Source organism: Leishmania martiniquensis, chromosome 15 (assembly GCF_017916325.1).
Source record: "Leishmania martiniquensis isolate LSCM1 chromosome 15, whole genome shotgun sequence".
Taxonomy (NCBI): domain Eukaryota; phylum Euglenozoa; class Kinetoplastea; order Trypanosomatida; family Trypanosomatidae; genus Leishmania; species Leishmania martiniquensis.
This window is the reverse complement of record NC_090150.1, coordinates 492,936-519,001: the sequence shown is the minus strand read 5'-3', so window position 1 is coordinate 519,001 and position 26,066 is coordinate 492,936. Positions and strand designations below refer to the sequence as shown.

Sequence of the window (26,066 nt, the reverse complement as noted above, 5' to 3'; positions counted from 1 at the left end):
GGAGCGAAGGGAGCGGATCACACGTGTGTCTTCCCTCTTAGACTCACTCACTCTGTGTGTGCTGTGCGTGTGCGTGTGCGTGTGCGCTCTTCCTTTGATCATTTTTTATTTTCGTCTTTGTTTCACCGTTCCATTTGTGCTTACCATCAAGTCGCATGCACGCGTACGCGCAGAGGCATGTCTGTACGGGACTTACCTCCTCTCGAACGCAACACGGCACGTGCTGCGCTCGTGATTAGGTAGCGTTGTGGCCTGCGGACGGATGCGCGCGTCATCGACTTGCGAAACAGATACAAATTCTAAATCGAAAAAAAGGAAACAGAAAAGAGTTCGTGCGGCGGACATCGAAGTGGCGCCAGCACACATCTGTGCTCTGCGTCGCCTGAGTGCTGGTGCCTCTCTCTCTCCCCCTCCCCTGGCCTCTGTTGTGGCGGTGGCGGCGGTCGTGGTGGTGTGACAGCCCTCAGCGAGAGTGCAAACAGGGAGGTGTGCGAGCTCGTGACACAGCACGCTCCAGGGTAAGGGAAGGGTGCACTCTTCACCGCGCCCGCTTCTTATTCTTTTTAGCGCCGCCCTCCCCTTTCTCTCTCCATCTCGAAGCCAGAGCAATGGCGGTGTGAGGGGAGTGGGGAGGGCGCCCCCCCTCTGTCACCGTACGATACCGGCCCAGAATGCTCGCATGACCCCTCCCCTCTCCTCCTCCCACACCCTGCCTTTACTGTCCTCCCATCCGCGCTCATCGACGTCTCCCTTTACATCTCCTCATGTGCATGCGCCGGCACAGTCTGTTTGCCCGCGTGTGATCAGCAAGTTGCGCAGCCTCTCACACACGGTATCGCGTCTGCTGCGACACATGCGCACCACCACCACCCCTCGGCCCGCATTACACGATGGAGGGGCAGAGGATCGCAGTGAGAAGCGTCGGCAGAGAGCCCAACGGCTCGCTAAACCTTCATGCGGTAACGAACAGCATCCGAATTGGCCTCTCCAGTAGCCGGCGAATAGGCGCAGGCCCACAAGCATACACGCATACCTGCGCTTCTGACTAACCTCGCCGATGGCGCGCTCACAGTCTCCCAACATTCTCACGCTCGCGCAGCCATAGAAAGGAAGGAGCAAGGCTGCATGTCGCCATCACGCACCACATCAGTGGATGTGGCTGATTGTGCCTGTGAGTCAGCATGTGGGTGTGAATGTGTGTGCTAGAAGCGCGGCAGAGCTGCAGTTGCCCGTCCGTGTGTACCCCTGAGAGCATCCGCCACACACACACACTGTCAGGTCCGCCATCTCACGCCTGACTGTCTCACTCTGCCCCTCTCCCTCTCCATTCTCTTTAAGTATGCGCGCACATGCGTACGTGTGTTCCTCACGCCCTCCGCACCGACGGAACCTCAAACCTCCTCGACGCACCTCACTTGCGCGGCTTTAAAAGGGTCAGAGAGAGACGAAAGGGGGGCCGCACGCCTCTGTTTCGCCCTGTCTGTCTCTCTCGAACATACACCCACACGCACACGGAGAAGACGACAGACGACGACTCCTCTGCCGACTTGGTATCTTCACCGCACCCTGTCGCGCGTCGATCGCGCGTGTGTGCGCTTGGGAAATTAGCAGGGCAACACAGTCGCGCTCCACCCCCCGTGACAGCCGCCACACTTGATTCACTTCCACTCCACACCAACACACCTCGCCCCGCTTTCCTCTGTCTCTGTGGCTGAAAGCAACCCCAGCCCCTCCCTTCTCTCCCTCCCCCCTTCCCCTCTCTCTCGGGGCGCGTGTCTTCAACGCTCTCCGTGTCTGCACTGCGCGAAGCCCTTTGCTTTGGGCCCATGGGTGAGCGCCCCTCATCTCCCTTCGTTTTTTTATTCGCCTCTTCTCTGGCGCGTGCATCTTTGCCGCGTTGCCCATCGGCGCTGATCTCATATTTGTGTACGTGTGTGTGTGTGTGTCCCGGCAGCGCACTTCTGTTGCCAATCAGCGAAGGCGGACGGCCTCTGTTGTGCTCACTTCGTCTTTCCTCTCTGACCATCGGTGTCCATCTCACCGACAGTTGGACGGGGGTGTCTCTCCCCCTCCCTCTCCCTCCTCCTCTACGGTCGGCGTAGAGCAGACGCTGAATAGGCACAGAAAAAAGCGGAGCGATGGACCCTGCAAGGCAGCGTCTCGCTCACGAACAGCAGCAAGTGATGGATGAGACGAGTAGGAGTGCTGGCTGTGATGCAGCCGGCGTGCCTCCCGTGACGCCTCCGGAGGGGTCATCTCTCGAACAGGAAGAGACACATACAAGCCGGAGCAATGCAGCCTCTGCGCCTCTGCCCCCTCTCGCGCCGCTTTCCGCGGGCATGCGGACCGCCCCGGCGCCCACGGCGTCAGCGGCAAGCACTACTAGTGCTTTAACGTCGTCGCCGACGGGAGCAAGGGGCCCGCCTGTTGCGCCCCCGAGCGTCGCGGTGCCCCCGGCTATCGCCACGCCGCACTTGCGCGCTGGCAACGACGCCGACGGCGGCGATGAAAAGCCGGAAGAGGGGGGGCCGTTTCTCACCAACGGCTCCATGGCGCTGGCGGAGTTCACGAGCCTGTTGAAGCCTGCGGAAACCAACAGCATCCTCAAGGAGCACATCATTCACATGCTTCGCGACGTGGATACGGAGGAAACTCTGATGCTTGTCGCGCGCGCGTTGGAGGCGCAGGAAGCGGCCGACGAGCCAGTAGATGTCAGCGCAACCACGTGGACGGGGTCATCGCGCGACGCAGCATCGTACACGAATGCGTCGCAGTGCACGGCGGCCTCGATGAGCTTGACGCACCGCCGGCGCTCCAGTCTAGCGTCGCGTCGAGACGTCAACAGTCTCGAGGCGCTCGCCGGCCTCTCATTTCTGCACTCGCGGCGGCGGATGACGTCGCCGAGCACGCAAGATTCCCCATCGTCGACGCAGCCGTCGGAGGAGGTCGGCCTCTGCAACAGATCCACGTGTGGCCTCGGCGGCCCAATGGATACTTCACTCAACTCGCGCTCATCTCTCGGCATCCAAGAAGAGGAACGGTTGCCGTCCAAGCAGCACCATGAACTCCTGTCGACGGTCATGGACGCGAGCGCCTCTCAGCTCACCGAAGCGACCGCGACACTGCGCGACGATCCTCTGCTGCACGAATCGCCGACGCTTCCGAGTGCGGTCCGAAGAGAGGGTCGGCGTCTCGCAGTATCGGCGGCTCCTTGTATGCCGCCGACGGAGATGATGAGCGGTGATGCGCCGGCAGCGGAGCTGCCCCCGCTACGAATCGTGCCAAAGAGCGCGGCGGAGGAACAGCAGCTGCGCCGACTCCTGCGCCGCTGCCACAGCTTCTCCTCTCTTGAGGCGGACGTCCTCGAGAGCGTCCTGAAGGCGATGGACAAAGAAGTGCATCCCGCTGGCGCGGCCATTTTGGAGCAGGGCCAAGCCACGACAGAGAAACTTTACCTCGTCGGCGAGGGCACATGCGAAGCAATCAAGAACGGCAAGTCGCTCGGCCCTCTGCAGCCGGGAGGAACCTTTGGCGAGCTGGAGCTCATGTACAAGCAAGCCTTGTGCGCCGCAACGGTTCGGTGTGTTACGCGGTGCGTCCTCTACACGCTGGACGAGGCGAGCTACCACCGCGCTGTGATGGCGAGCTCACTACAGAAGCGGTGCAAGTTTGAGAAACTGACGATGAACGTGCCTTTCCTGCGGTGCCTGCCGGACTTTGAGCGGATGAAGATCGCCGAGGCGCTCGAGACGCGGGTCTACAAGCGTGGCGAAGCAATCATCCGCTTCGGCTCGCCTGGCAACCACATGCACTTCCTTATCGAAGGCGAGGTGAAGGTGGTGGGGCGGAACCGCGGCCGCCGGGTGGAGGTGGTGCGCCTGCGCAGCGGAGACGTCGTCGGCGAGCTCGAGTTCCTCTTCCACCATCTCACCGTGGCAGACGTTGTGGCGACGTCGCGCGAGGTTCGGACAGCGTACATCAGTCGCGAGCATTTCGAGCTCATTCTCGGGCCTATACAAGACCGCCTGAAAGAGTTCGTCGCCACCTCCTCCACGTACGAGAAGTATTACGTGGCGGAGGTGGCAGACGAGAGCGTGCGCAGCGAGCTCCACCGCATCGAGCTATCACGCAAGCATCGCCGCGTCGCCTCGCGGGATCAGTCGGCGGCCATCGGAGTCACGGATCCGCGTGGAGAGGTATTGCTGAGTGCGCCGCTTTCGCTACTTCACGGCAAATATGATACTGCCGGCAAAGCACATCCCGTTGGTGCCGCTGTCGACGGAAGTGCGACTGCCAGGGACGGTGCCGCCGCGCATGGGCAGCACAGGCAGCCGACGTGGGACTCGGCCCCGCTACAAACGGCGCTGCTCCGCTTTCCCTTTGCGCCGATCACAGGAAAGGACGTGGCCGTGCTGGCCCTGCGCGAGGATGGACTCATCATCCACTGGTGCTCCGTCTTGGAGAAGCTGACGAGCTACACGGCGGCGGAGGTGGTGGGGCAGAGCATTTACTCCTTCCTCCTCTCGGAGCGGGAGCAGCAGTCCATGTATAGAGTCATCAGCACCGCGCGCAGCTATGCGGGCGAGGTGGAGGCATTTTTGCAGCGGCCGAACACCAAGTCGATCCACCTCACACTCGCCCGCAGCGACGGCCTCACGAAGACGACCATTCGGCTCACCTTTGTCCCGCCTGTCGTGTCGGCCGGCGTCAACGCAGCGGAGGTGGTGCTGGGCTTTGGCGAGGAGGTGAGGGAGGGGCCACAGAAGATGTTGGAGCAGCCGCAGTGGCTCTCTGGTCAAATCCGCGCCATTTTGGCGGACGGCACACAGACGTTCGAGGAGCGGCTGGAGTGCATTGCGGAAACGCTGAACAATTTCGAGTCCACCTACCGCGCGATGACTGTGTCGACGGAGCGCCTGCGTGTGGTCAACATCCGGCAGATGATGGGGCGCGTCCTCATGGACTTTGGCGGCGAGTGCGTGAGCCGCGGCATTTCGGTGCGGCAGCGCTTCGAAGGGCTTCCGTCCGAGCGCGCCTACCTCGACGCCGGCTTGCTGCCAGAGTGCCTGCGCTACGCGATGAAGCTGTGCGTAACTTACAGCCAACCTGGCAGCAGCGTCGTGACGATCATGATCACGGTCAAGGAAAAAAATGGACTCGAATTCCTCGTTGTCAACTTCAATCTGACCGGCGATGGCATGCCGAGGGCCATTGCGAAGCTCCTCGAGTCGCCCGTGAGTCGGCCCGGCGACTTGGGCACCACCACGAGCATGGACCTCGGCGAGGGCGACAACAGCGATGATGACGGCGACAGCGACGCGGAGGAGTCGATGGTACTAAGAAGCACCCTGCGGCCTCGCGTGCAACGCAAGCTGCGGCGCGTGCAGCGCGCCGTCGAGGACCAAGGTGGCACGCTGCGCATGCTCTGCAACCCGCACGACTCCAACATTGCCTTTCTCATCCCCTTTATGCCGGCGAGCGAGCAAGATGCCGAGAACGCCTCCATTGAAGAGTCGCTGAGCACCCTGGCCGACTCCACCGGTGCCAGTCCGTCAGCGTCGCTGGTGGGGATGGGCAGCGGCGTTGGAGTCTTGGCCTCTTCGGCTGCCGCCGCTTCCGTCGGAGGAGGGCCTAGTGCAAGCCTCTCGGTGGCTGACCACGGCAAGGCCACCGGAAGTATGTCGTTCGCAAACACCCCTGCAGGCGAGGGCAGTGGCCTGTCGAACTTGTCAGTGAACGGGGTCGCCACTAGCTTGCCTGGGCAACCGACCTTCAGCTACACCACCTGCCTCGCCGAGGAAATGCCGGCACACCGCATTATGCTCTCCTCCTTCCTGTGGGAGCGGCACCACGCGGTACTGACGGCGTTCACCTTCGAGGATATCGTGGGCCTCGTCGGGGTCGCTGACATTCTCATCATCGATCTTCAGCAGTCTGCCATCACCTCGTTGCAGAACGTTGACCCCATCACGCGGCTGCGCGAGATGCTGCGCCACATGGCTGTCATTATCACGTCCACCAGCTTCGACCTCGTCAGCTGCGACACGTATGTGGATGCTGGCTTCATCACGCTCAAGAAGCCGTGCACCCCTGTCCAGGCCAAGAGGGCGATCCGGCGTGCAGAGGAGAAGGCAGCTGCCATGAAGCTGGAGCGGATGCGGATTGAACAGACACGTGAAACGCTGGCGCGCAACAGCCGCGGTGCCTGGCGCCATGGCGCACTCCTCGGGAAGGGATCATCTGGTGAGGTGTACGAGGCGTACGACGTGCTGACAGGCGGCAAGATGGCCGTGAAAGAGATGCGGCTGGGCAACAACGACGCCAAGATTGAGCAGTTCGTGCAGGAGATCAGCACCATGTGCAATCTGCAGCACCCGAATATCATTCATTACTTCTACTGCGAGGAGAGTAAGGAGCAGCAGGTGATTCGGGTGTTCATGGAGTTCGCCGGCGGTGGCACACTGCAGTCGCTGCTCAAGAGGAAGGGCAAGCTCGAGTACGATGAGCTGCGGGCGCTACTGCGGGATGTGGTGGAGGGGCTCGCCTACATCCACTCGCAGCATTACGTCCACGGCGACATCAAGACAGCGAACGTGCTGCTGAGCAACGACGGAAAAGGCAAGATCGGCGACTTCGGCACGGCGCGGACGGTTCAGGAAGGGGAGCTTCTCTACGTGATGCAGGGGAGCCCGCTGTACATGTCACCCGAGTGCATGTCGGCGGGGGAGGAGGATGAGGACGGCAACCGAATCGGCTACAGCTTTCCCTCCGACATATGGTCACTGGGCTGCGTCGCGATGGAGATGGCGACAACGAAGCCACCGTTTGCGCACATCAAGACGATTAAGGGGCCCGCCGGCTTGACACACTTCATCACGTCGCTGACGGACGTCCCCGACCTGTCGCCGCTCTTCAAGTGCCACCCCTCCGTCATCGAGTTCGTCTCGGCTTGCTTGAACCCCGACCCGAGCCAGCGCGCCACCGCGCAGGACCTGCTGCAGATGAGCCTCTTTAGCGAATCGACGAACAGTGACCGCAACTCCGCCGTGAAGGCGCTGAAGCGAGCGCAGCTACTACACGTGCTAAACAAGTTTGTGGCCTTCCAGGAGCCCGAAGAGGCGTACGGGCTCGAGAAGCGGCGCTCCCGCCTCAAGGCGAACCGTCGCACCTCAGGCTTCTTCAGCTCCACTGGGACTGCCAGCAGCGGCAACGCAAGCGAGCATACGTCGACTCCCTTTTGGGATTCCGCGCCCGCCGCAGATATGGAAGGAGCCGTTGGCGAAAGGCGGCGCCGGGGTGCAACGGCGGCAGCGGCAGCGGCAGTCGTAGCAGAAGGCGACGACGACGAATCCGGCACGGGCGTCCCGCGACGCAGCGACACGGTGGCGCGGGGGGTGCGCGATACCTCCAAAAGCCTCGACGACGTGAGGGTTGCCGGAGCGCCATCGGCTAACGCCGTCATCGCCGCAGATGGCAGCCTGAATCAAGCGGCATCGACCTTCACTCGCTACCTGCGCAGGTGGGACTTCTCCTCGTCGTCCGCCTCGTCGTCATCTGCGGTGTCGAGCGAAAAGGCGAGGAAATCGGCGGTCGCGGATGGGGAGGGAGGCGAGCAGCTCACCCCCCCGCGGCACCGCGACCCCGTCACAGGCGGCGCTGGCGAAAACGATGCAGCCGAGCCGGACGCGCGCAACCCGCAGACAGAAGACACGTATTACCTGTCCCCGACCCCCAAGAAGCGCTCCAAGACGCGGTCGCACCCGCATGCGTCACCGGTGCGGGAGTCACCACGTCAGTCACGAGGGCGCGACAGCATCACCACCACGAATAGTGCTGAGGAAGCCTTCTTTGCAACGTCGTCGGACAGCCGCAGCAACAGCAGCGAGGCGCTGGTGCACCGGGGCAAAGCGGTGCACCAGACGGATGCGGTCACAGCAGCCAGCAAGGGACCGCGGCCGAGAGGTAGCGAAGCTGCTGGCCACGTCCCCAGCTTCCCTGGCCGGCGCCGAAACGTGACGCTGGACGAGGCTGGCAATATCGTACCGTTTGACCGGCTGCCGAGCATGGCAAGTATGGCGGCGCCGCTGGACAGCAGGAGCGAGCGGCACGGAGAGGGCGCCTCCGCTGGGGGTGGTGCGCGGGGCGCCGCAGCGGTGGCGGCCTTGCATGCGCCGTCGCCCGCCCTCGGTAATGCGCACGATAGCGTGCTGACTCCTAATAGTGTCACCGGCCTCGTCAGCGGGACCTTCGCCCAGCCGTTCGGCAACTTCCCTTTCGTCAACTACAGCCTCAACAAGAACGTCAGCTTCATGGGCGCCAGCATGAATGCGGTGCTCAACAGCGCGGCAAACGATTTCCTCCACAACCTCGCCGCCAACTCGCACGCGAACCACGCAGAGAGCGTTGAAAGGGCCAGCAGTGCCGGCAGCACGTCCCAGACGCCCTCGAGAGCGCTTCAGCCTGCGGAGGGGCCAGAGAGTGCGCGAAGTCACTTGACGCTGAGCAACAACAAGGAAGGTGAAGGTCACGCAGATGGCGCGATCAGGATGGCCAGCCCGCTCGCTGTGTCAGGGCAGAGCGAGGACCGCGGCGACGTGGCGGAGGCGCCACCGCGGCAGCGGGGCTCCGCAGTAAGCCGCAGCCCCTCCATCCGAAATCCGCTGGATTCGCGCGGACAGGGCGAACCAGTACCGGCCGAAGGCGGCAGCAGCGAGGCGCAGCGCGGCGGGGTCGCGCTGCCGCGGCTGAGCACACCACCGCCGAGGCCGCCCTCCATCGTGGTGGTAACCGCTGCTGCTTCCCGCTCTGCTTGCCTCATGTCAAGCCAACCAGGCTCCGCCTCCCTCTTCTCAGACGACGGCGCCGCCAGCATCACGCCGCGCGGCGACAGTGTACCGCTGGTCGGGGTAGCCGCGTCACCGCACCGGCAACGTCGCGTGCGGCCACCCATAACAAATCAGTCCTTCTTCGTCGTGGAGGATCACTCGTCGACGCCCTCCTTCGGCGGATCGCATGCGACGCCGATGACGCCCTTCCCACCGAGCAGCGGCGGCACACGGATGATCGGATCCAGTGTTGGCGGCCCTGTCTCGCTCACTCAGGCCAGCCTCACCACCTTGTCAAGCGTGGCCTCCGCGGAGGGCAGCATCGTGGGCGGCATGGCGGGTGGCGCGAGCAACATGTTGCTTCAGCAACACTACTCCAAGGTGGCCGTGGTAGCGCCGCCGCCGCCGCCCTTCTCCACCTTCTCGACGAGCCATGCGCGAGCCGCATGGCAGCAGCGGCGGCGGCGCCAGGGGGCAGGAGGCGGTCGCAGCGGCCCGGGAAGTCGCAGCGTGAGCAACATCGGCCTCTCCGCACCGCTGAGCAACGAGGACGACGCATACCTCATGGAGGGCGACGACCACCACGAAGATGGTCCGCGGCGGCGTCTGCCGCCCGCCGCCGCGAGCCGCGAGGGCGACGACGACGAGGGCCTGGCCAGTGCCGCTTTCGCCTCGATGCATTCGGGCCTCTCACATTACTCGTCCATACAAAGCGACCCGTACCTCACGGCCGAGACCCTCCCCGCCGCTGACGAGCACGTCGCAGAGAGGAAGCTCGCCTGCCCTCGGGACGGCGGAGTCTTCGGCGGCGAAGGCGGTCGCAGCGTCGATGCAGGGGATGCGCTGCTATTCAACAGCCCCACGACCGAGGCCGAGTCGAGGATCTTTACGTACCTCCAGCGCATTGATCAGTCGCTGCAAGATGTGGTGTCGCAGCTGCAGCACCAGCGTCGAGTCGAGAGCGATTCAATTCCGGCCCTGCAGGAAAGTTTGGAACAGTTGCCGCTTTCCTCCCCTAACGCGGCCTTCCTAGCCACGCTGCCGCAGAACGCGACGCACACGACGACCCCTCAAGGCTCTATCAACTCTACCTTGCTACTGCATGCGTCCACCAGCAGCGCGTCGGAGGTGGCCGCAGCTGCGACGGTGGGACCCCTGCACCGCAGCGGCATGGAAGAAGCAAGCTCCCTTGCTGGGCTGCCACGGCCACTCTCAGCCCGCTCGGCTTCCGCGACACCTCCACCGTCAAAGCAGGTGAAAGCCGACCCGCTGTCGACGCAGCGCAGCAATCCTCTTTGCGCAAGGGAAGAGGACCCAGGAGCGAAGAGAGACCCGGTGTCTCCCGACACTGTGGTGTTGCACGTCACGCCATGCCCACCCACCGTGCCTCTGCACAGCACCAGTAGCGGCGGCACGGACATGAATGTAGAGGTGCTGCTGCGCAAGATGCTGCGGCAGGTGAATCTGCTATTAAACGAGGTGTCGCAGGTTTCACTGCCCATGGCGTCATCCTCGTCATCGATGGCGCCAGCGACAGCGGACGTTGCGCAGACCTCTTAAGCAGCCACACGTGCGCGTGTCTTTGTCGCCGTCTTCTTTTTTTTTCTCTCTCTTCTGCGTCTCGTTTTGGCGTGGCGTCCGTTTCTCACCTCATCGCTGCTCTGTTGTGGCGTGTCCGACTACGCCTCCCCCCACCCGTCACCCTCCGCTCGGAGAGTGAATCGGTGAGCTCCACTCCCCCTTTTTTCGCCCCCGACGTGTGCTAGCTCATATTTGCGGCTCTCCTCCGCGGCAACCCAAATGTCTCCCGAACAAACAAACGGAAGCGCGCGATGGAGGCGGTGCGCCCATCGCGCGCAGATTGCGCGCAAAAGCGGCACTGCGGGCGTCCCCTCACACACACACACACAGACGCGCGCGCCGCTCCCCTGCGGACTCCCACAGACGCGCGCGCCCTGCTGCGCTGCATGCGCGCTTTTCGGATAAGCGGCAACTTCCAGACTCCTCTTCGTCACCTCCGCCTGGTCCTCCCCTCTCCTCGCATTCTCCACAAGTGCCTCCCTCACGCTGTGCACGCTCCGCCCGCGAAGGTCTTCCCACCCACCCACCCCGCACTTCTCACCCCGTCTGGGCAGCGCCATCGTTTCGGATCGCCTTCTGTCCTCTCTCTGGGGCTGTCTTCGAAGCTACGTTTTTTTTATTGTTGTTCAGTTCTTTACGAAGCGTCTCACCCTCTCCACCTCTGCCGCCTCCCCTTCCGCCCCCCTCTCGGGAGGCTGCCGTGGTTACTGTCACGAGCAGCATATAAGTGAACGCGTGGACACACTCGCTGCCCCCAAGGGACGACGTCTGCTTGTCTTTTATGCTGTGAATGGCGTGGCCAGACATCGCCATCGCTGTCTCTCATCCTCACACACACATAAGCACAAAGAGTGCCGGCAAACAAAAAGTCGGTGCAGCACTTGACGCCTCCCCTCTGCGTTCAGCTCTCTTGAAGTGTGCGCATGCGAGTTCGCTTTGGGATTTGCCTGTCAGCCTCGTCTCCTCTCCCCGTCTTCGTTGGTGGAGCTGAGCTGCTCTCGTGGTGTCTCTGTCGGTCGCGAGATTCGGGCGTCTGACTGGCGTGGTACAGAGGAAAGAGCTTTTTTTCTCTCTCTCAGGCTCACTGCACGCCCGAGAGCACCGTTTTTTTTTTTCGTTTGTGGGGGTGGGGCAGTGACATCGTGTCGCATAGCGTCCTCCTCTCCGAGGTCGGCATCTTGGCTACCCATCCTCTTTCGCATCCGATCCCTCCCGTCGTCGCTAGCGCCGTCCTTCCGTCGTTCAAGGTGCCAAAGAGGGCGCGGCCCCCTCTCCGTTTTCTTCGCCGTCTTCGATAGGGCTTTCTCTCTCATTAGCACCGTTGCAGTCTCGCTCTCACACGCACCACCACCACCACCACCCCGCCTGTCTCCCCCTCCAGCCAGCCGACGCTAAACGGCGAGAGCCCTCGATTTATCTAGGCGGCTGCGTCCATGTCCGCCCACAACAAAGGAAGCAGCGAAAACGGCAGCCACACGAACATCTCCTGCCACGTCTCCTACAGCAGCGCCCCGCACTGCACGGCAGACGAGACCGCCACCGCCGCCACTCCCGCAGGCTGCGGGACGAAGAGCGCCGGCGCAGAGCCAATGAAGCAAACGAACGCCTCAGGGACGCCAACGCTGACGGTTCCATTTCTGGAAGCGGCCGCGGCCCTACCACCGGACAGCGGTATCCCGGTAGCGCGCGCAGCCGGGGCGAGCTCGAGCCAAGATGGCCACAGCACCACTGGCGCGGTGCCGCCGCAGCCCTTCTCGCACTCGCACAGCAGCCTCCTGTCGTCGGGCCGCTTCCCAGCTCCACTGATGGCGGCCTCTCTCACCGGCGGCAGTGCGGCTATCGTCGCCGCTGCCGCGCACCAGCATCAGTCCAACGCTGTCGCGGACAGCATTGTGCGCAGCAGCTCCGCACTGTTCTCCACCGAACAGGCGGCAGGGGCACTCACTGGGGCGCGAGATGCGATGACATCGCCTTTCACGCGAGGGATCGGCGGCGACAGTAGCCGCTCCGCTACGCCGCTTACGGTGTCGACGACGGCCTCGCTGGACCCGCGTAGCGAGAGTACCTCCACTCAGCAGAACCCGCTGGAAGTGCTGCAGCGGGCCGTGAGCCACGTGCGCGCCAATCTGCACCACGGCAGCGCCACCACGCCGTCCACGGCCGGCGGCACGGAGGATGAGCGCACGGGCCACCGCATCGCCCAGGCCGTCAGGGCCGTCATGCGGGCGGCGGAAACGATTGATCAGGAGGACGTGGACGACACCGTGAACGACAGCGACGTCGACGACGCGCCGAGCGAGGCGACGACAGGGACACGGCGCAGTCACAAGGCAGTAGACTGGCGCGACGACGGCGACTCCATCGTTTCCCCCAGTACTTTCTTTCGCTCGAATGCAGCGCTACAGGTGCGCAGCAACCGCGTCATGGAGTACATTGTCGCGAAGGGGCACGCGGCGCAGACCGACGAGGAACTCACATGGCTCTACCGCCACGCCCTGCTGACATCCCTGCTGGACGCCGAGGACCTGCAGCGCCTTGTCCCGCTCGCCCTCCACCGCGAATACACTCGCGGGGAGCTCATTCTCGACCGCAGTGCGCCGGTGCAGCACCTGCACGTGGTGGTGTGGGGCAACGTGGACGTCTTCCGGGTGGACTCCCTCAACAACGAGCGGAAGGCCATGGAGGGGGCGTTTCGCGTGGCGTCGCACCAAACCGTCTCGACGAAGCTGCGCTCGCTGAGCCGCCCCAGCGGCCGCCAGGGCAGCCTCTCCTCGTACGGCCTCAAACTTGACGATGGGCAGGGCACCGCCACCGACAGCGAGCGGTCCTCAGACGTCGTCTACACCCACATCGCGAGCCTGTGCCCGGGGCAAGTCTTTGGGATCGAGAACTGCGTCTTCGATGCCACCTCGCACTACGTCTTCCGCGCCGGCAGTGCGATGCCCAAGACGGTCATCTCGCTGCTGCCGTATGAGGAGCTGCAGCCGGTGCTCTCCCACAATCCCCGCTTCGCCCAGGGCGTCGGCGTCTGCATCACCGGCTCGATGGACGTCTTCGGCCCCATCCGCGAGTTCTGCCGCTTCGTCTTCTCACCCACCAGTGCCCAAAACGAGTACCTGCCGCTGTGGTCGATCGTGGAGAGCTACACCCGCATTCACAACGTCATCCACACGAAGCTCTTCAGCCACCAGGTCGACACTGGCGCCTGGGGCTACGCGCTCAACCGTCTGCCAGACAACCTGACCTCCACCTTCTGCTTCGACCTCGTGCACTCCCTGCCGCCTTTCATCGCCAGCCGCATGAAAGTCGAAGCGCGCGCGGCCGACACGCGCAAGGCGGCAGAGAGCCTGGCAAGCACGCGCAGCATGCGGACAGCCATCACGTACATTCGGACGAAGGAGCGCCGTCGCTGCACGTGGCACCTCGGGATGGAGGGGAAGACGCTCGTGCTGCTGCGCGACGGCTTCACCGATCTGCTCGACTTCCTGACAATGCTGTGCGTGCACATCATCGAGAGCAACAAACTGCGTGGTCGCGTGCAGGGCATGGTGCACCCACCGGCTATCGATGTACTCGACGAGTACCTGCGGCAGCGCGAGCAGGAGGAGCTGGAGAGCAAGTACTTGACGGCCGGCGGTGTGACGCGCGACGCCGAGATGCAGCGCGTGCAGGCCATCCTGCAGCGCATGCCGCTGACGGAGGAGGAGCAAGTCGGTCTTCTGCGCAACTGGGGCCACAACACTCTTCTTCGCATTTATGAGATTATGATGCACCGCGAGGAGTACAACGTGCGCGTTGACCCGAGCCTGTCCATGAGGTTCCAAACAAACCCCTTCCACGAGTGGGCCCTGAACCTGCGCAGCTGCGTGCTCGAGAAGCTCGGGCTCGACCGCTTCTCTGCGCTGCCAGACAACCTTTACATCGATGTCGTCAGCAGCAACACGCACTGCATTAAGAATCTGCTCTGCAGCTTCAACCGCAAGTACCGCAAAGAAATCCTTCACTACGTGCGCCGCTCAGAAAGCAAGCGTCTCGGACGGCCCGAGGAGTGGCACAACGTGGATGACATGCTCTACGCCGGCCTCACAGGCTTCTTGCAGAACGAACGACCGGATTTGAAGGAGGAGTACAACCGCAGTCTCGAGGAGAACGGCATCACGGTGCTGCAGGACACGGCCATGACAGGGCTGCAGGTGGACGTCATCCCGGTGCATCTGCTCAACTTCAACACGATCGATGCAACCATAAGAGACTCGATGCACGCGTATTACGAAGAGATGACGAAGAACGAGAAAAACAAAGGCGCCAGCGAGGCCGAGCCCTCGCACGTGCCGACGTGGGCGCAGGTGTGCAAGCCAATCTGGCGGCGCTCCTCTGACGGCTCGGAGACCCGCGTGCCTGGGTGCATCATGACGAGCGGCGTGGGCGACATCTCAGCCAACGCTGCAGCTCACGCGTCTTCGCCGCTGTGCGGCGACGACATGGACAGCGAGCTCGGCTCCCACACCGAATCGACACCGAGCGCCACCAGCAAGGGTAGCACCAACGAGCCAGCGAACGCCCATCGCAGCCGCAGCGCCCCCGAAGCGACCCCGGCGGCCCCCCATGTCAGAAGTGGCCGGCTGCAGCGGCACTTTCTCATCAACATGGACTTCGCCTTTGGCGCGCAGGCCGAAGGAATCTGCCGCGTCATCTTCAGCGCCTTTGGCAAGCGCATCCGCAGCGTCAGCGTCATGGGCAAGGCCGGCGGCCTCACAGGCAAGCGCGGCGACATCCAGCTTGCTAGTCACGTGCTCCTCTCCAAGTCTTCCCTCATCCTTGAGGACAACCAGGATGAGCTGCGTAACTGCCGCAACCAGGATCTCACGGTGCAGAGGCTGCAGGAGCTGGCCGGCCCGAGCGTCAAGGTGCACCATGGCAAGGTGCTCACCGTGACAGGCACAATGCTGCAGAACGTGCACCTCTTGCGGTACTACCAGCAAGTGTGGCGGTGCGTCGGGACAGAAATGGAGGGGTCATACTTCGCGCGTGTCATCGAAGACTTCTACCGACAGGGCATTGCCCACCCCAGGCTGACGTCGCGCTTCGCGTACTACACGAGTGATCTCCCTCTTGCACAGCACGAAGCTGCGATGGAGGCGCGGCGGACGCACCGGCTAGCGGCTGGCTCAGCAACGCTGTCGGCGCCGATGAGCCCGCAGGAGGGCGTGCCGCCGCTCTATGCGATTGCGCGCGGCATACTAGAAAAAGTTTTGCTGTGACGGGAGCGCTCAGCACGCAAGACAGCACGGCCCTTTCTGTGGGATGTCGTTCGCTTCGGCCCCCGGCCCCTGTCCCTCCGCCTTTCTGTGCGCTTCATGTTCAGTTGCCTTCGCTGTTGTTGTTGCTCTTTGGCGAGGCACCATGTCGTAACGCTCCGCACTGCCGCCCGTGCGCCCTCTCGCCGAATGCACTACTAGCGCGCGGGGGAATCCGACGAGGTGCGCGTGGCACTGCCCACTAACCCACACCCGTTGCTGAAGTAACGCTGTCGATGCCTCTGCGTGTGTCTTCATAGCCTTCGCATATGGTCGCACGGCGCACGTCTGCCTCCCTCCCCTTCTCCCACTCGCGCACGTCTGAATTCTTCAGCAATGGCCATCGTCAGGCCGAAGGTCACATTGGTCTGTGCTCTGTCTCGTCACAAACATCGCAGCGACGGCTATCGTGACGGCACTCTCCACCCAGCCGGTACACGCCCGCCTCGCTCGCTCCCTTCCTCTAGGGGAAGTGCGGCAGCGGCACCTCCCTCGGGTGCCCGATCGAGATGAGGCGTGTGAGGCCATGAGCGGAAGGCTCCGAAGTGGAGAGAGTGCACACCGTTCGCAGGGAAGTCCCGAAGGGCGTTTGCAGCGCGCTGGCGCTTTCTCTCGCGCTACTCTCCTCTCCCTCCCTCTCTGTTCGCTCCGCTCCCCCTCCTCCTTGCCTCGGTGGTGTACCCTCCGTGTGTGTGTGTGTCGCCACCCCCATCCCCGGTGCACACGTGGAGTGCAGACACGCGCGCAGACGGGGTGAATACGCGCGAGGCTCTCCTCTTTTTTTATCATGTTTGTGTGTGTGTGTATCCTACTTACGCTTCCCTCATAGCCGAGTGCGCTCCCGTGAACGTCGCCACTCATTCCTTCTCACTCAGTCACACGGCGTTCAGAGTGGCGCAGAGGCCGGTACAAATAATCACCCTCGTGTGAGTGAGCTGTGCGGGGGTGGTGTGTGTGCGGAACTTTGTTGCGATCGTTTCCTGCGCATACGACGTTTCGTGGTATTCCTCGGCCCTGCCGACCCCCTCCCCCCAGTCCCGTCGATACACTGCCAGACGACTCAGAAGAGATGCCGCTGCTCGTTCAGCGCACGTACAAGCTGGGAGCTGGCAGCGCCACCGACGCCGAGGAACTTGCCTCCTCCGCCTCTCCACTGATGGTGCCTGGAGCACCAGCGGAGCACGTCACCACGCGTGTGTGCCACCACTGGAGCTACGTCGATCCATCGCGTCGCGAGACGTGTATCGTCACCCTGCAGGCACATTATTCCCTACACGTGGACGTCAAGGGCGAGGGTGGCACCGCCTCACCCTCCTCGCCGCAGCAGATGGGCGGTCACGCTGAGGTGCCCTGCAGCGATGATGGCCTCTGCGGGTTCGCATGGGAGCTCCTTTGGATCCCGTGCCCGTCTGTGTTGCCCGACGCTGCTGGCGCGGTGGCAGCAGTCGGCTCATCAAGCGATGACCTCAATGTCACGGCGAGCCTGGAAGCGCACACGCCCGCCCGAGCGCGCTTCTTTTTCCCCCGCACAACGTCACTCGCCCCTTCGACGTTAGCGGGCACTGGCGGCGTTCTCTTCATGAGCAGCAGGCATGTTCTGATCGCCACGGAGGCCACGACAGCCGCCAGCGCAGCCAGCGGACCGTCAGCCACGTGGAGTGAAAGTCCCAGCCGTCGGCTCGACAGCGCCGCTCACTACAGCTTGATGGACAGCTTCGTCCTGAAGTGCAGTGATACTGCTTCCGCGAGGTCTGTGCCTCCTGCGCGCCTATGGACGCGCGTTGCAGCGTCGGCAGCGCTGCCCTACTTATTTGCCGCACCACAGGCCCCGGGCCATGTCAGTGCTACGTCGGTCCCCTCATCGCAGTCTTCGACAGCGCTGCTGCTCGTAGCCGGCGTTCCGCTGCCGCCTCCGCACCACACCTCTGCTGCCGCTGACGAAGCACCGCTCATGCGTCTGGTCTACGTGTGCGCCGCCGTCGGCAGTGCTGGGAGTGCTCCTCTGGTGCATCGAACGTGGGACTTGGTGGCGTGTGTGGCGGATCTCAGCGTCACCGGCGGCTCCGCAGACAACCCAACGCAACTGCATGCTCGGCTGCGGCACGCCGTGGTACTCCCACAGCTTTCGCTGAGCGTGCAGAGGGCTGCAACGGTGGCCGGTGCTCACCGCGCAGGCAGGGGATACGTGGGGTGTAGCACCGACGGAGCGAACCGCACGCAGCCTCTCGCTCCGTCTGACCTTCTCTGGGCCTTTGTGGAGGATACGAATGCCCAAGGAGTGCATCCGATCCATGACGGCCAGCTGTGTGGCAGCCTTGTGGCGCTGCTGCCCTGTTGTCGCGCCCCTGTTCGTGCCTCTACAGCACCGTCCTTGATTGCCCCTGTTACTGCTGCTGCCTCGTTGCGGGTCGGCTGCTCTGCGCCGTCGCCGCCGGCTATTCTCTGCATGGGCTTCAGGGCGGACACACCTCATGGTGCGCTGGGGGTGTCTAGCGCCGCACTGGATTCGCACGCAACGCCGACGCAGCAGCAACGGGAGCGCACCTCACCCTCATCGCTGCAGGATATCGTCGAGCAACTGCTGCCGTCACGAGAGCGCGCCGTGTACGAACTCAGTATAGGTAGGCCAACCAAGCACATTGGCCCACCAGCCACCGACGCGTCGCGAGGAGCAGCTTCTGCGTCGGCAGCAGCAACGCTGACGGTGCTCCCCGAGCACACGGCTCTCCTCATGCTCATAATGGATGGCATACACTCTCGCAGCGGCTGTTGTAGCCGCGCGGCAGAAGAAGCCGAGGCATCACGATCTGACCCAGCGGCGATGACCGCGCTGCCTCGAGGGCTTTACCTCACGGATACGCTGCCCTGGGACGCTTTGGCGCCCTTGGCGAGTCCTCAAGGACCGGAGGGGGCGTTAGAGGAGCGGAAGCGGACAGTGCGTGCTCATCGCGTACCGCCCAATAGGACGCTTTGGCGCGGGCTCGACCCGCTCGTGCTGTCAGCAGCGGCGACACCTACGAGTGCGTCAGCAATCATGGACGGCGAGTCGGGGGAGGAGAACGGCGCCATGCAGAGCATGAGGCAGGCGGACCATCGCGACGCGCTTGCCTGGGACGTTGCTGACATGGCTCGCTGGGCGGAAAGTCTCTCAGGCACAACAGGCGGCAGTTCAGATGGCGCCTACGGAAGGAATCACCACGCGATCCCCATGGCCGATGACAGCGCTGCCGAGGCAGAGGGCACCGCCACATTCGCCTCACATTCCTTCATGGCAACGGTGACCGCGGTGGCGTCATCTGCGCGTGTACCCTCGTCGGTATCCACCGCCGGCCCCACTATCCGCGGCCTTCCCTGCTTCAACGAGCTCACTCACGAGCTCACAATGCTATGGTGCTACAGCAGCGACGCCACGGGGCACAGTGAGGAGGAGGATGAAGCAGCAACTGAGCTCGCTATCGCGCTTGTCCGGCCGTCCTTGTCGCTGTCGCATTCATCAACGGCCACCGAAGAGGAGTGGGAGGCACAGGTGGTGGAGTGGGTGGCGGCGGAACAACTACGTAGACATCTCGACTCATCGGCGACGCCGCCTAGCGAGGCCGCTGTCGCCGTCGCGACCTACCGGGCTGTACGGGTGCTGATGGCGTATGCTGTTCTGCATGAAGCTAGGCCTGATCCACCGCGGTGGCCACGTGTGCTCATGGAGGTGGTGCGCAGCACCACCGTCGAGGCGGAGGAGCATCGCACACGCCTCCATGTCTACGCGCGTGCGGTGCAGACTTTCACGACGGCGCGGCTCGTGAAGTGCTTCGGTGACGACACAGCAAAGCAAGAGGCAGAGGTGCGCCACATGCGTCGAGCGGCGCGGCTCTTTCTCCGTCTGATGCTCCGCACCCTTGTGGAGCTGGACTGGGGCGCCGCAGACGCGCTGGGGCGGTTGTGCTGCCAGTGGGTTGTGCGATGGTTCCTCGGCAGTGGCGCCGCCACCAGTGCCGCAGGCACTACACGCCCTTCACCCATCACGACTGCCGACACCTTCGCCGAACAGGAGCAGGATGCTGGGGTGGAGGGCCGAGCGATACAGGTGCTTCTGCAGCTGGGCGTGGCGGCACCCTCGTCTGCGCCATCGCCGCTATCCATGTTGGACTGGCTTCGTCGTGCGCTTCTGCTTTTCGCCTGTAGACACACAGAGCTGCCGCTGGAGCTGATGATAGATGACATCGTGGAGGCCTCAGGGTTGTTGCGACACTCCGAGACAACACCAGATCTGGCACAGGCCACCGCCACCGATGGTTGGAGTGAGGCGAGCGACCAGGAGACCGCCGCATCGAGGGTGCCCCCGTGGCCGGCGCGCGACACGGCGGAGCTGCGTGAGTCGATCGAGTACGCATTGCTACGCCTGGTGAAGCCGGAGGAGCTGTACCGCGTGGTGCATCACCTTGCGAGCGTCTCTCCGACTACGTACCTGCACAGAAGCTCCACCTCGGCGGGCGCCAGCTGCGGTGGAGAACTTCGCGGGCGGCGTAGGCTCGTCGTGCGTGGTGTGCTTACGGTGGCGGACCTGCACGCACTCGTGTGCGCCGGCTGGGCACCTGGGCGGCCTCACGACGCCGCACCGCCAAGCGGCTTCACGTTCGTGTGTTGCGTCGTGGACGTTGCCATGGCGTTCGTATCAGAGGCCACCCCGGCCTCAACCGACACCGTGGCAGTTGCGGAGGTGTACGAGCAGCTTGTCGTAACGGCACTGGATGCCTGGGGGGAGCGCGGCGGGTGTGAAGAGGGGCAGCAAGCTGAGGAGGCAAGTCATGCACCGGCAGCGTCGACGTATACGACGGAGCGGGTGCCCGTCTACCCGCTGCTCAACACCCCTGAAGCCGAAGGCTCCGCGGCTGCGACCACGACGAGGCGAGCTTCGACCCCGTTTCCGTTCACGCTTCTCCCGCCGCTCCTCACGGTGTATCTGTGGTACCACGTGACGCACCGTATATGCACTGCACTGCAGCTGCTCCCCCCATCGACACCAGACGCAGACGCCGCCGGTGGGGAGCCGCCGCTAGCTCCAAGGCTGCGGCGTGCCAAGCTGCGCGACGGTGATGAGCTGCGCGCGCTTCACCGCGGCGTGTGCGTTCTGAGGTGCCTGACGCAGGAAGACGCTGCCTGCGCCGAGGATATCTTCGCCGCCATGCGCCTCGTGTACGACACTCCGCACCGCGATGTCGGTCACCCGAGCGCGCATCGGCAGGGCGCCCATGCGGGATTGGCGAACAGAATTGGTCCAACGGCAACGACAGCCACCGCCGCCAGCAGTTTGTGGGTGTCCCAGTACGTGGCCGCCTGGCATCATCTTCTCTCGCTAGAAGCACCACCGCTGTGCTCAGCAGGCGCCCTGCGCGCCTACCAGGAGCGCTGCTTCCACGCGCCTGCGTCCACCACGCCGCATGCTGGAGACGTCATGCGTGTCATGCACCTCCTGTACGCCAGCGCGGGCAATGGCCGTGTACTGCGCGCACAGGTGTTGCGAGCGATGGGCTTGCAGCAGCAGCAGCAGCAGCTGGCAAGGAAGGTAGCGGCAGAGGGGTGTATTGACTCCTACGCCGTCTTTGCACGTGCTCTGCAGCAGTGGCGAATAACGGCCCGCGAGAGGCATCGCCAAAGTACAGCGGAGTCAAGCGTGAAGAAGAGGAGGATGCGCAGCGAAGGTGCCGTGGCAACAGGCACAATTGCAGCGTGGCTGGTGCAGATTTGGGCGAGTGTTCTGCTGTGCGATTCAGGCGCGGTCACAGATGTTGGCATGTACGAGCATCTCTTCACGGCCCTGGCGCACGCGAAGCAGCAAGGCGAGCAGCTGAACACCATCACCACTGCCACCGCTGCCGACGTTACTTTTGCGCTGCTCCGGCCCTGCCTACTGTACGCCCTGCCGGTTCTGGAGCAGCTCGCTGTGGAGGAGGAGCTCAAGAACAGCAGCGGCGGCCGCAGCTCAGAAGCGGCCTTGGTCTACCTGCAGTACAACGAACCGCTCACGTGGAACATGAACAGCGCAATGTTGAACGGGAAAGAGAGGCCCCATATTAGGCGTGCAACGGAGCGTCTCTGCGCCGGCGAAGTATGTGAGCGTGTGCGTCGGCAGCTGCAGCGCATCGTCGCCCTGTTCGAATGGCCCCCGTCCGCCTCGTCAGGCGTCTCCTCCACGCGGGGCACCGATGCCCGCTTTGGCATCGTGGCTCAGCTGATGGCGCTGCAGCCGACAGCGGCGAACTTGGCAGCAGTGCAGCGGCGCATCGCGCTGTGCCGAGTGAAAAAGAGCCCGAGACAACGCAGCACCAGTGGGGACGTCACGGCTGGGCGCCGATCGGCGTCCACGCAGTCGTCCGCTTCGGCCGCCTCCGGCGCCGGCGAGTCGGGGCTGGAGCTGCGCAACTTCTTCCTGCCCCCTGCCGCCGTGTACGTCGTAGCCGCGACGGCGGTCGCCATGCACCACGCCAAGAGTCGCACGAGTGCGAGCCAGGGAGAGAGCAGCAGGGGCTTCCCGTTATCGCAGTCGCCGTCGGCGGCGGCATCGCCGATGCCCGTCGGATGGCTAGTCGTGGGGTGTGAAGTCCTTCGCCGCGAGCTGCGCTGCTACATGCTAACAGAGCTGCAGTTGAACGGGTACGTAGAGAAGCCAGCGGCTATGGACGCCACGGAGGCCGCCAACGAAACAGCCCCTGAAGGCATAACTGCGGACGCAGCGGCAAACCACCCCTCTTCTCTGGAACCGTGCTGGCTCCTCGTCGCCTCTGGGGTGCAGCTGAAGGCTTTCATCAACGCACTGGCAGACGCTGTCGAGCCGCTCACCTGCACGTTAGCGCAGGCAATGCCCTTTGTACACATCCGACCTCTTGTGCTTCTGCTTGTTCTGGACGTCCTTCACGCGCTACTGCACAGCAGCGCAGATACGCACGAGGTGAAGGAGGCGGCAGACGGAACGGCGCGGTGCATGCCAGAGGTCAGAGCATCGTCGCCTCCGGTGGTCACGTGCACGGATGCGTCCCTTTTACCCCTGCTGCAGCAGTGGATCCGCGGCGTCGCGGTGCCGCTCCACGAGCGCATGAACGATGCCGACAAAAAGGTTCTTGAGCACATCCTCACCGTGACCTTTGCCCGCGAGTACCTTTCCACGCCCCGCGGTGAGGGTGCCGCAGCGCCGCCGGGCAGAGCTGCCGCACGGACGACGAGCTATCGCGCGTCGAATGTGCATGCCGAATGGCGTCAGTGGCGTGACAAGGCGTCGGCACGCAGCGTGAGTGGGAAGGAGTCTGCCATGATGGGATGTCTAAGCTCGTGCGTCGCAGCGGGCCATCAGCAGCTGATGCACATGGCTCTGCCGAAGCAGATCGAGGACGAAGCGCCACAAGAGGCAGCCGCTGCGGTGCCGCGGAACAGCCTTGGCTTGAAAACAACCAGCCACAGCGCTATCACTACAGCAGCGTCGATCGGATCTCACTGGCTAGACGCCGGAAGCGCATTACGCACCTCCCTCCTCAACACTATAGGCGCGACAGTGGCTCCTCGGGCGGCTCAGCAGCAGCAACAGCCGCAGCAGCATGCGAGGACGTCCTCGCCAGCCGTCGCTTCGCCACCTCCCCTCCAGTCCCAGCCGCAGGCAGTGCGAGCTAACGTCTCTGAGGACGGCAGAACCGTAGGCTTGACGGTAGCGGATACAGATGAGCTACAGCTGCTGTGCAAAGAAGAGGCCTTTAAGCGACGGCAGTGTTGCGAGCAGCTCCTGCGCGAGCGCCGGCAGTTCTTCGCCTCCGCTGTCTTCCAGGGCAACCTTCTCCGCCTGTATGTGGCACTGCGCACCGAAAAGCGTCGAAGGGCGCTGGAGGCCTTCGCACTCGAGCAGCACGACCTTATCTTCACCTTGGCCTACCGAGAGCAGCTGCTGCGCCTCGATGAAGCGCGTGAGGCGCTGCGCCACGTATGGTGTGAGTGGGGAGAGCGGCAGCGGCTAGCGACGCGGCGACTGCTGCAGGAAGAACGTGACGCTCGTATGGGGGTGCAGGCCATCAACTACGCCGGCTGGTCTCTCCTGCGCCATGCGGAGCGGCAGGAGCGGCGCGTGTGGGTGCTGTACGAGGAGGGCCGTGCCAGCATCGCGGCGCTCGAGGACGACGCGCGAGATGCGCTAGCGCTCGCTGCGGCTCGTGCGCACCTAGAACTGACGAAGCGTGCCGCAGAGGCGGAGGAAGAGGCGTACTGGAAAGCGGAAGAGTCAGCGTGGGCGCGCATGTGTGAAGAAGAGGGGGTGGAGGAGACCGACCGTCTTCCACATCCACCGCCGCTGTCGACGAACAATGAAGCGCGACGGGACGGTGGCCGCATGTTGTCCCCTTCTCGTGCATCGTCGTCCTCCCCTGCCAACCCGCCGTCAAGCTCGTCCGCGGATCGCCCCACTGTGACCCCGTCAGCAGAGCACGCAAGAACCGCACATGGGGACGCAGCCCGCGTCGCCAGTGACGACAACGGTGCTGCAGCGCTGAAACACATTCGACGAGGCGGTCGCAAAGGGCTTGGCGGTGGTGCTGCTGCCGTGGTCACCCTCCACTCCTCATGCAGCGATACCACTGGTCCGCGTAGGGCAAGTGATACCACCGTCTCAGCGTCGGTACAGCAGCAGCAGCAGGCGCCCCCTCACAGCGCTTCGCTGGAGACCCACTCAGAGCACGCGTTGCCGGGTTGGAGCGGCGGTCTGGCACATGGGGCAGTGCAGTCGGCCATCAGCAGCGCCAGCGGTCTCTTCAATGCGTTGTCTCAGTGGCCAACGGCGCTGCGCGACACTGTTGCCCCTCCTCCGCCAACACGGGTTAGTGGAAGGACTATGGCTCGGCAAGCAGCGGTGCTAGACGCAGCGGGAGGTTTTGAGGTCGAGTGTTCGTCTGTTGGTGTCCTCACTGCCAAGGAGGCTGCCCCGCGAGCACCGGCCGTCGCGCCGGAGACGTGTCGTGCGGCACGATCCGACGACTGGGGCTGGAGCTCCGACTCGGGCGAGGATGCACAGCTCGTTGAGGTGAAGTCCCCTGAGTGGGCACGTGAAGGAGATGGAAGACGCGCTGATAATGTATTGCCTCCAGCTGGTCGCCATATCGTACCTCAACGGGGGGCCTTCGCCGGCGGCGAGACGCCCGTGGCGGCGGCACCACCGCCAAGTCAGTGTCCACAGAGCGCGAAAGCAGCTGCGAATCTCGTTCCTGCAGTCAATGGCGCCCGCTCGTCAATGGCAGCGGCGAGGCTTCCTCGAAAGAAGAAAAGGTTCGCCGCCGCTGCCATTCTCGTTGAGCCTGTCTCCTCCGCCTCTGCTCCCGCTGCACCTCCAGCATCACCGCCACCGCTGCCGCCGTTCCAGTCAGTCAAGCAGCGCCCTCAGCAGCAGCAGGGGCGTCCCCCATCGCCTGGGGATCCGGTCATACCGAACCCGGCGCGTAGCATCCTGTGGGCGATCGAGGCAGAAGCCACGGAGATGGTCTCAGGACTCACAGGTGCAGCGCGCACAGTCTCGGGCGCGTCATCAGCAACCAGCGGCAACGGCAGCAGGCGCCAGCAGTGTGCTCCCTCCCCTCTGTGTACGCCAGACGGACTTCCCTTGAGAGCCGCAGCAGCGCTGAGGCCGATTGAAGGCGTGGAGAGGCAGGTATGGACGGAGACGCTCTCTGGCTCTGTGGCTGCCGACTCGGGACTTGATGCTCGGGGTGCAGGAGATGTGGATAACGCGGGCTCTGCCGTCGAGAACGAAGACGGCTGGGGATGGAGCGACGACGACAAGACTGTCGAGTTGGGGGTCAGCAAAGTAGCGCCAGCAGTGTCACCACCACCACCACCAGCTGCGGCGGCGGCAAGGCCTAAGGAGGCACCCTCGCCGCCAGCGCCATACGCGACAAGTGTGACGGCGGCGCATGAGCCTCACGAACTGCGTGGTCGTCGTACCTCTGTGGAACCCTTACCTTTGCCTGCAACGCATACGATCGAGGTGGTGCCGCTACCGAACGCAAGAGTAGAGGATGGTTGGGGGTGGAGTGACGATGAAGCTAACACCGAGGGTACTTGTGTACCGCCTCCACCACTGTCGGCACACCTGCCCGACCTCGGCAGCGACGGGGTGAAGGACGGATGGTCACGTGGCACTGTCTCTTTTGGCAGCGACATCGCCGTCCCGGCGCCCGGCACAGCAGTAAGTGAGGCGCCACCAGCTCCTTTGGGCCCCGTCGCAGCGCCGAGCACGAGGTCCGAAATGCTGAAAGACTTGCAAGAGGTGTACGCAGCAGAGGTGGACGTGCGCGCGCAGCTGGTAGAACTGCTATGAGGAGGTGCAGGTCATCGCCCACGC

At 63.8% G+C, this 26,066-nt stretch overlaps 2 protein-coding genes across 2 annotated transcripts; both read left to right on the top strand.

Annotated features, from left to right (window-relative positions):
- Positions 1 to 11,839: 11,839 nt before the first annotated feature.
- LSCM1_06954 (uncharacterized protein) lies at positions 11,840 to 15,667 on the top strand (the record flags this gene model as incomplete). Its single annotated transcript, XM_067324352.1, has 1 exon — positions 11,840 to 15,667. One exon carries the CDS (start codon positions 11,840 to 11,842, stop codon positions 15,665 to 15,667), a length of 3,828 nt encoding a protein of 1,275 aa, XP_067180023.1.
- A 1,105-nt stretch (positions 15,668 to 16,772) lies between these two features.
- On the top strand, positions 16,773 to 26,042 carry LSCM1_06953 (uncharacterized protein; the record flags this gene model as incomplete). The annotated part of the gene is made up of 1 exon (XM_067324351.1): positions 16,773 to 26,042. One exon carries the CDS (start codon positions 16,773 to 16,775, stop codon positions 26,040 to 26,042), a length of 9,270 nt encoding a protein of 3,089 aa, XP_067180022.1.
- Between the last annotated feature and the right edge of the window lie 24 nt (positions 26,043 to 26,066).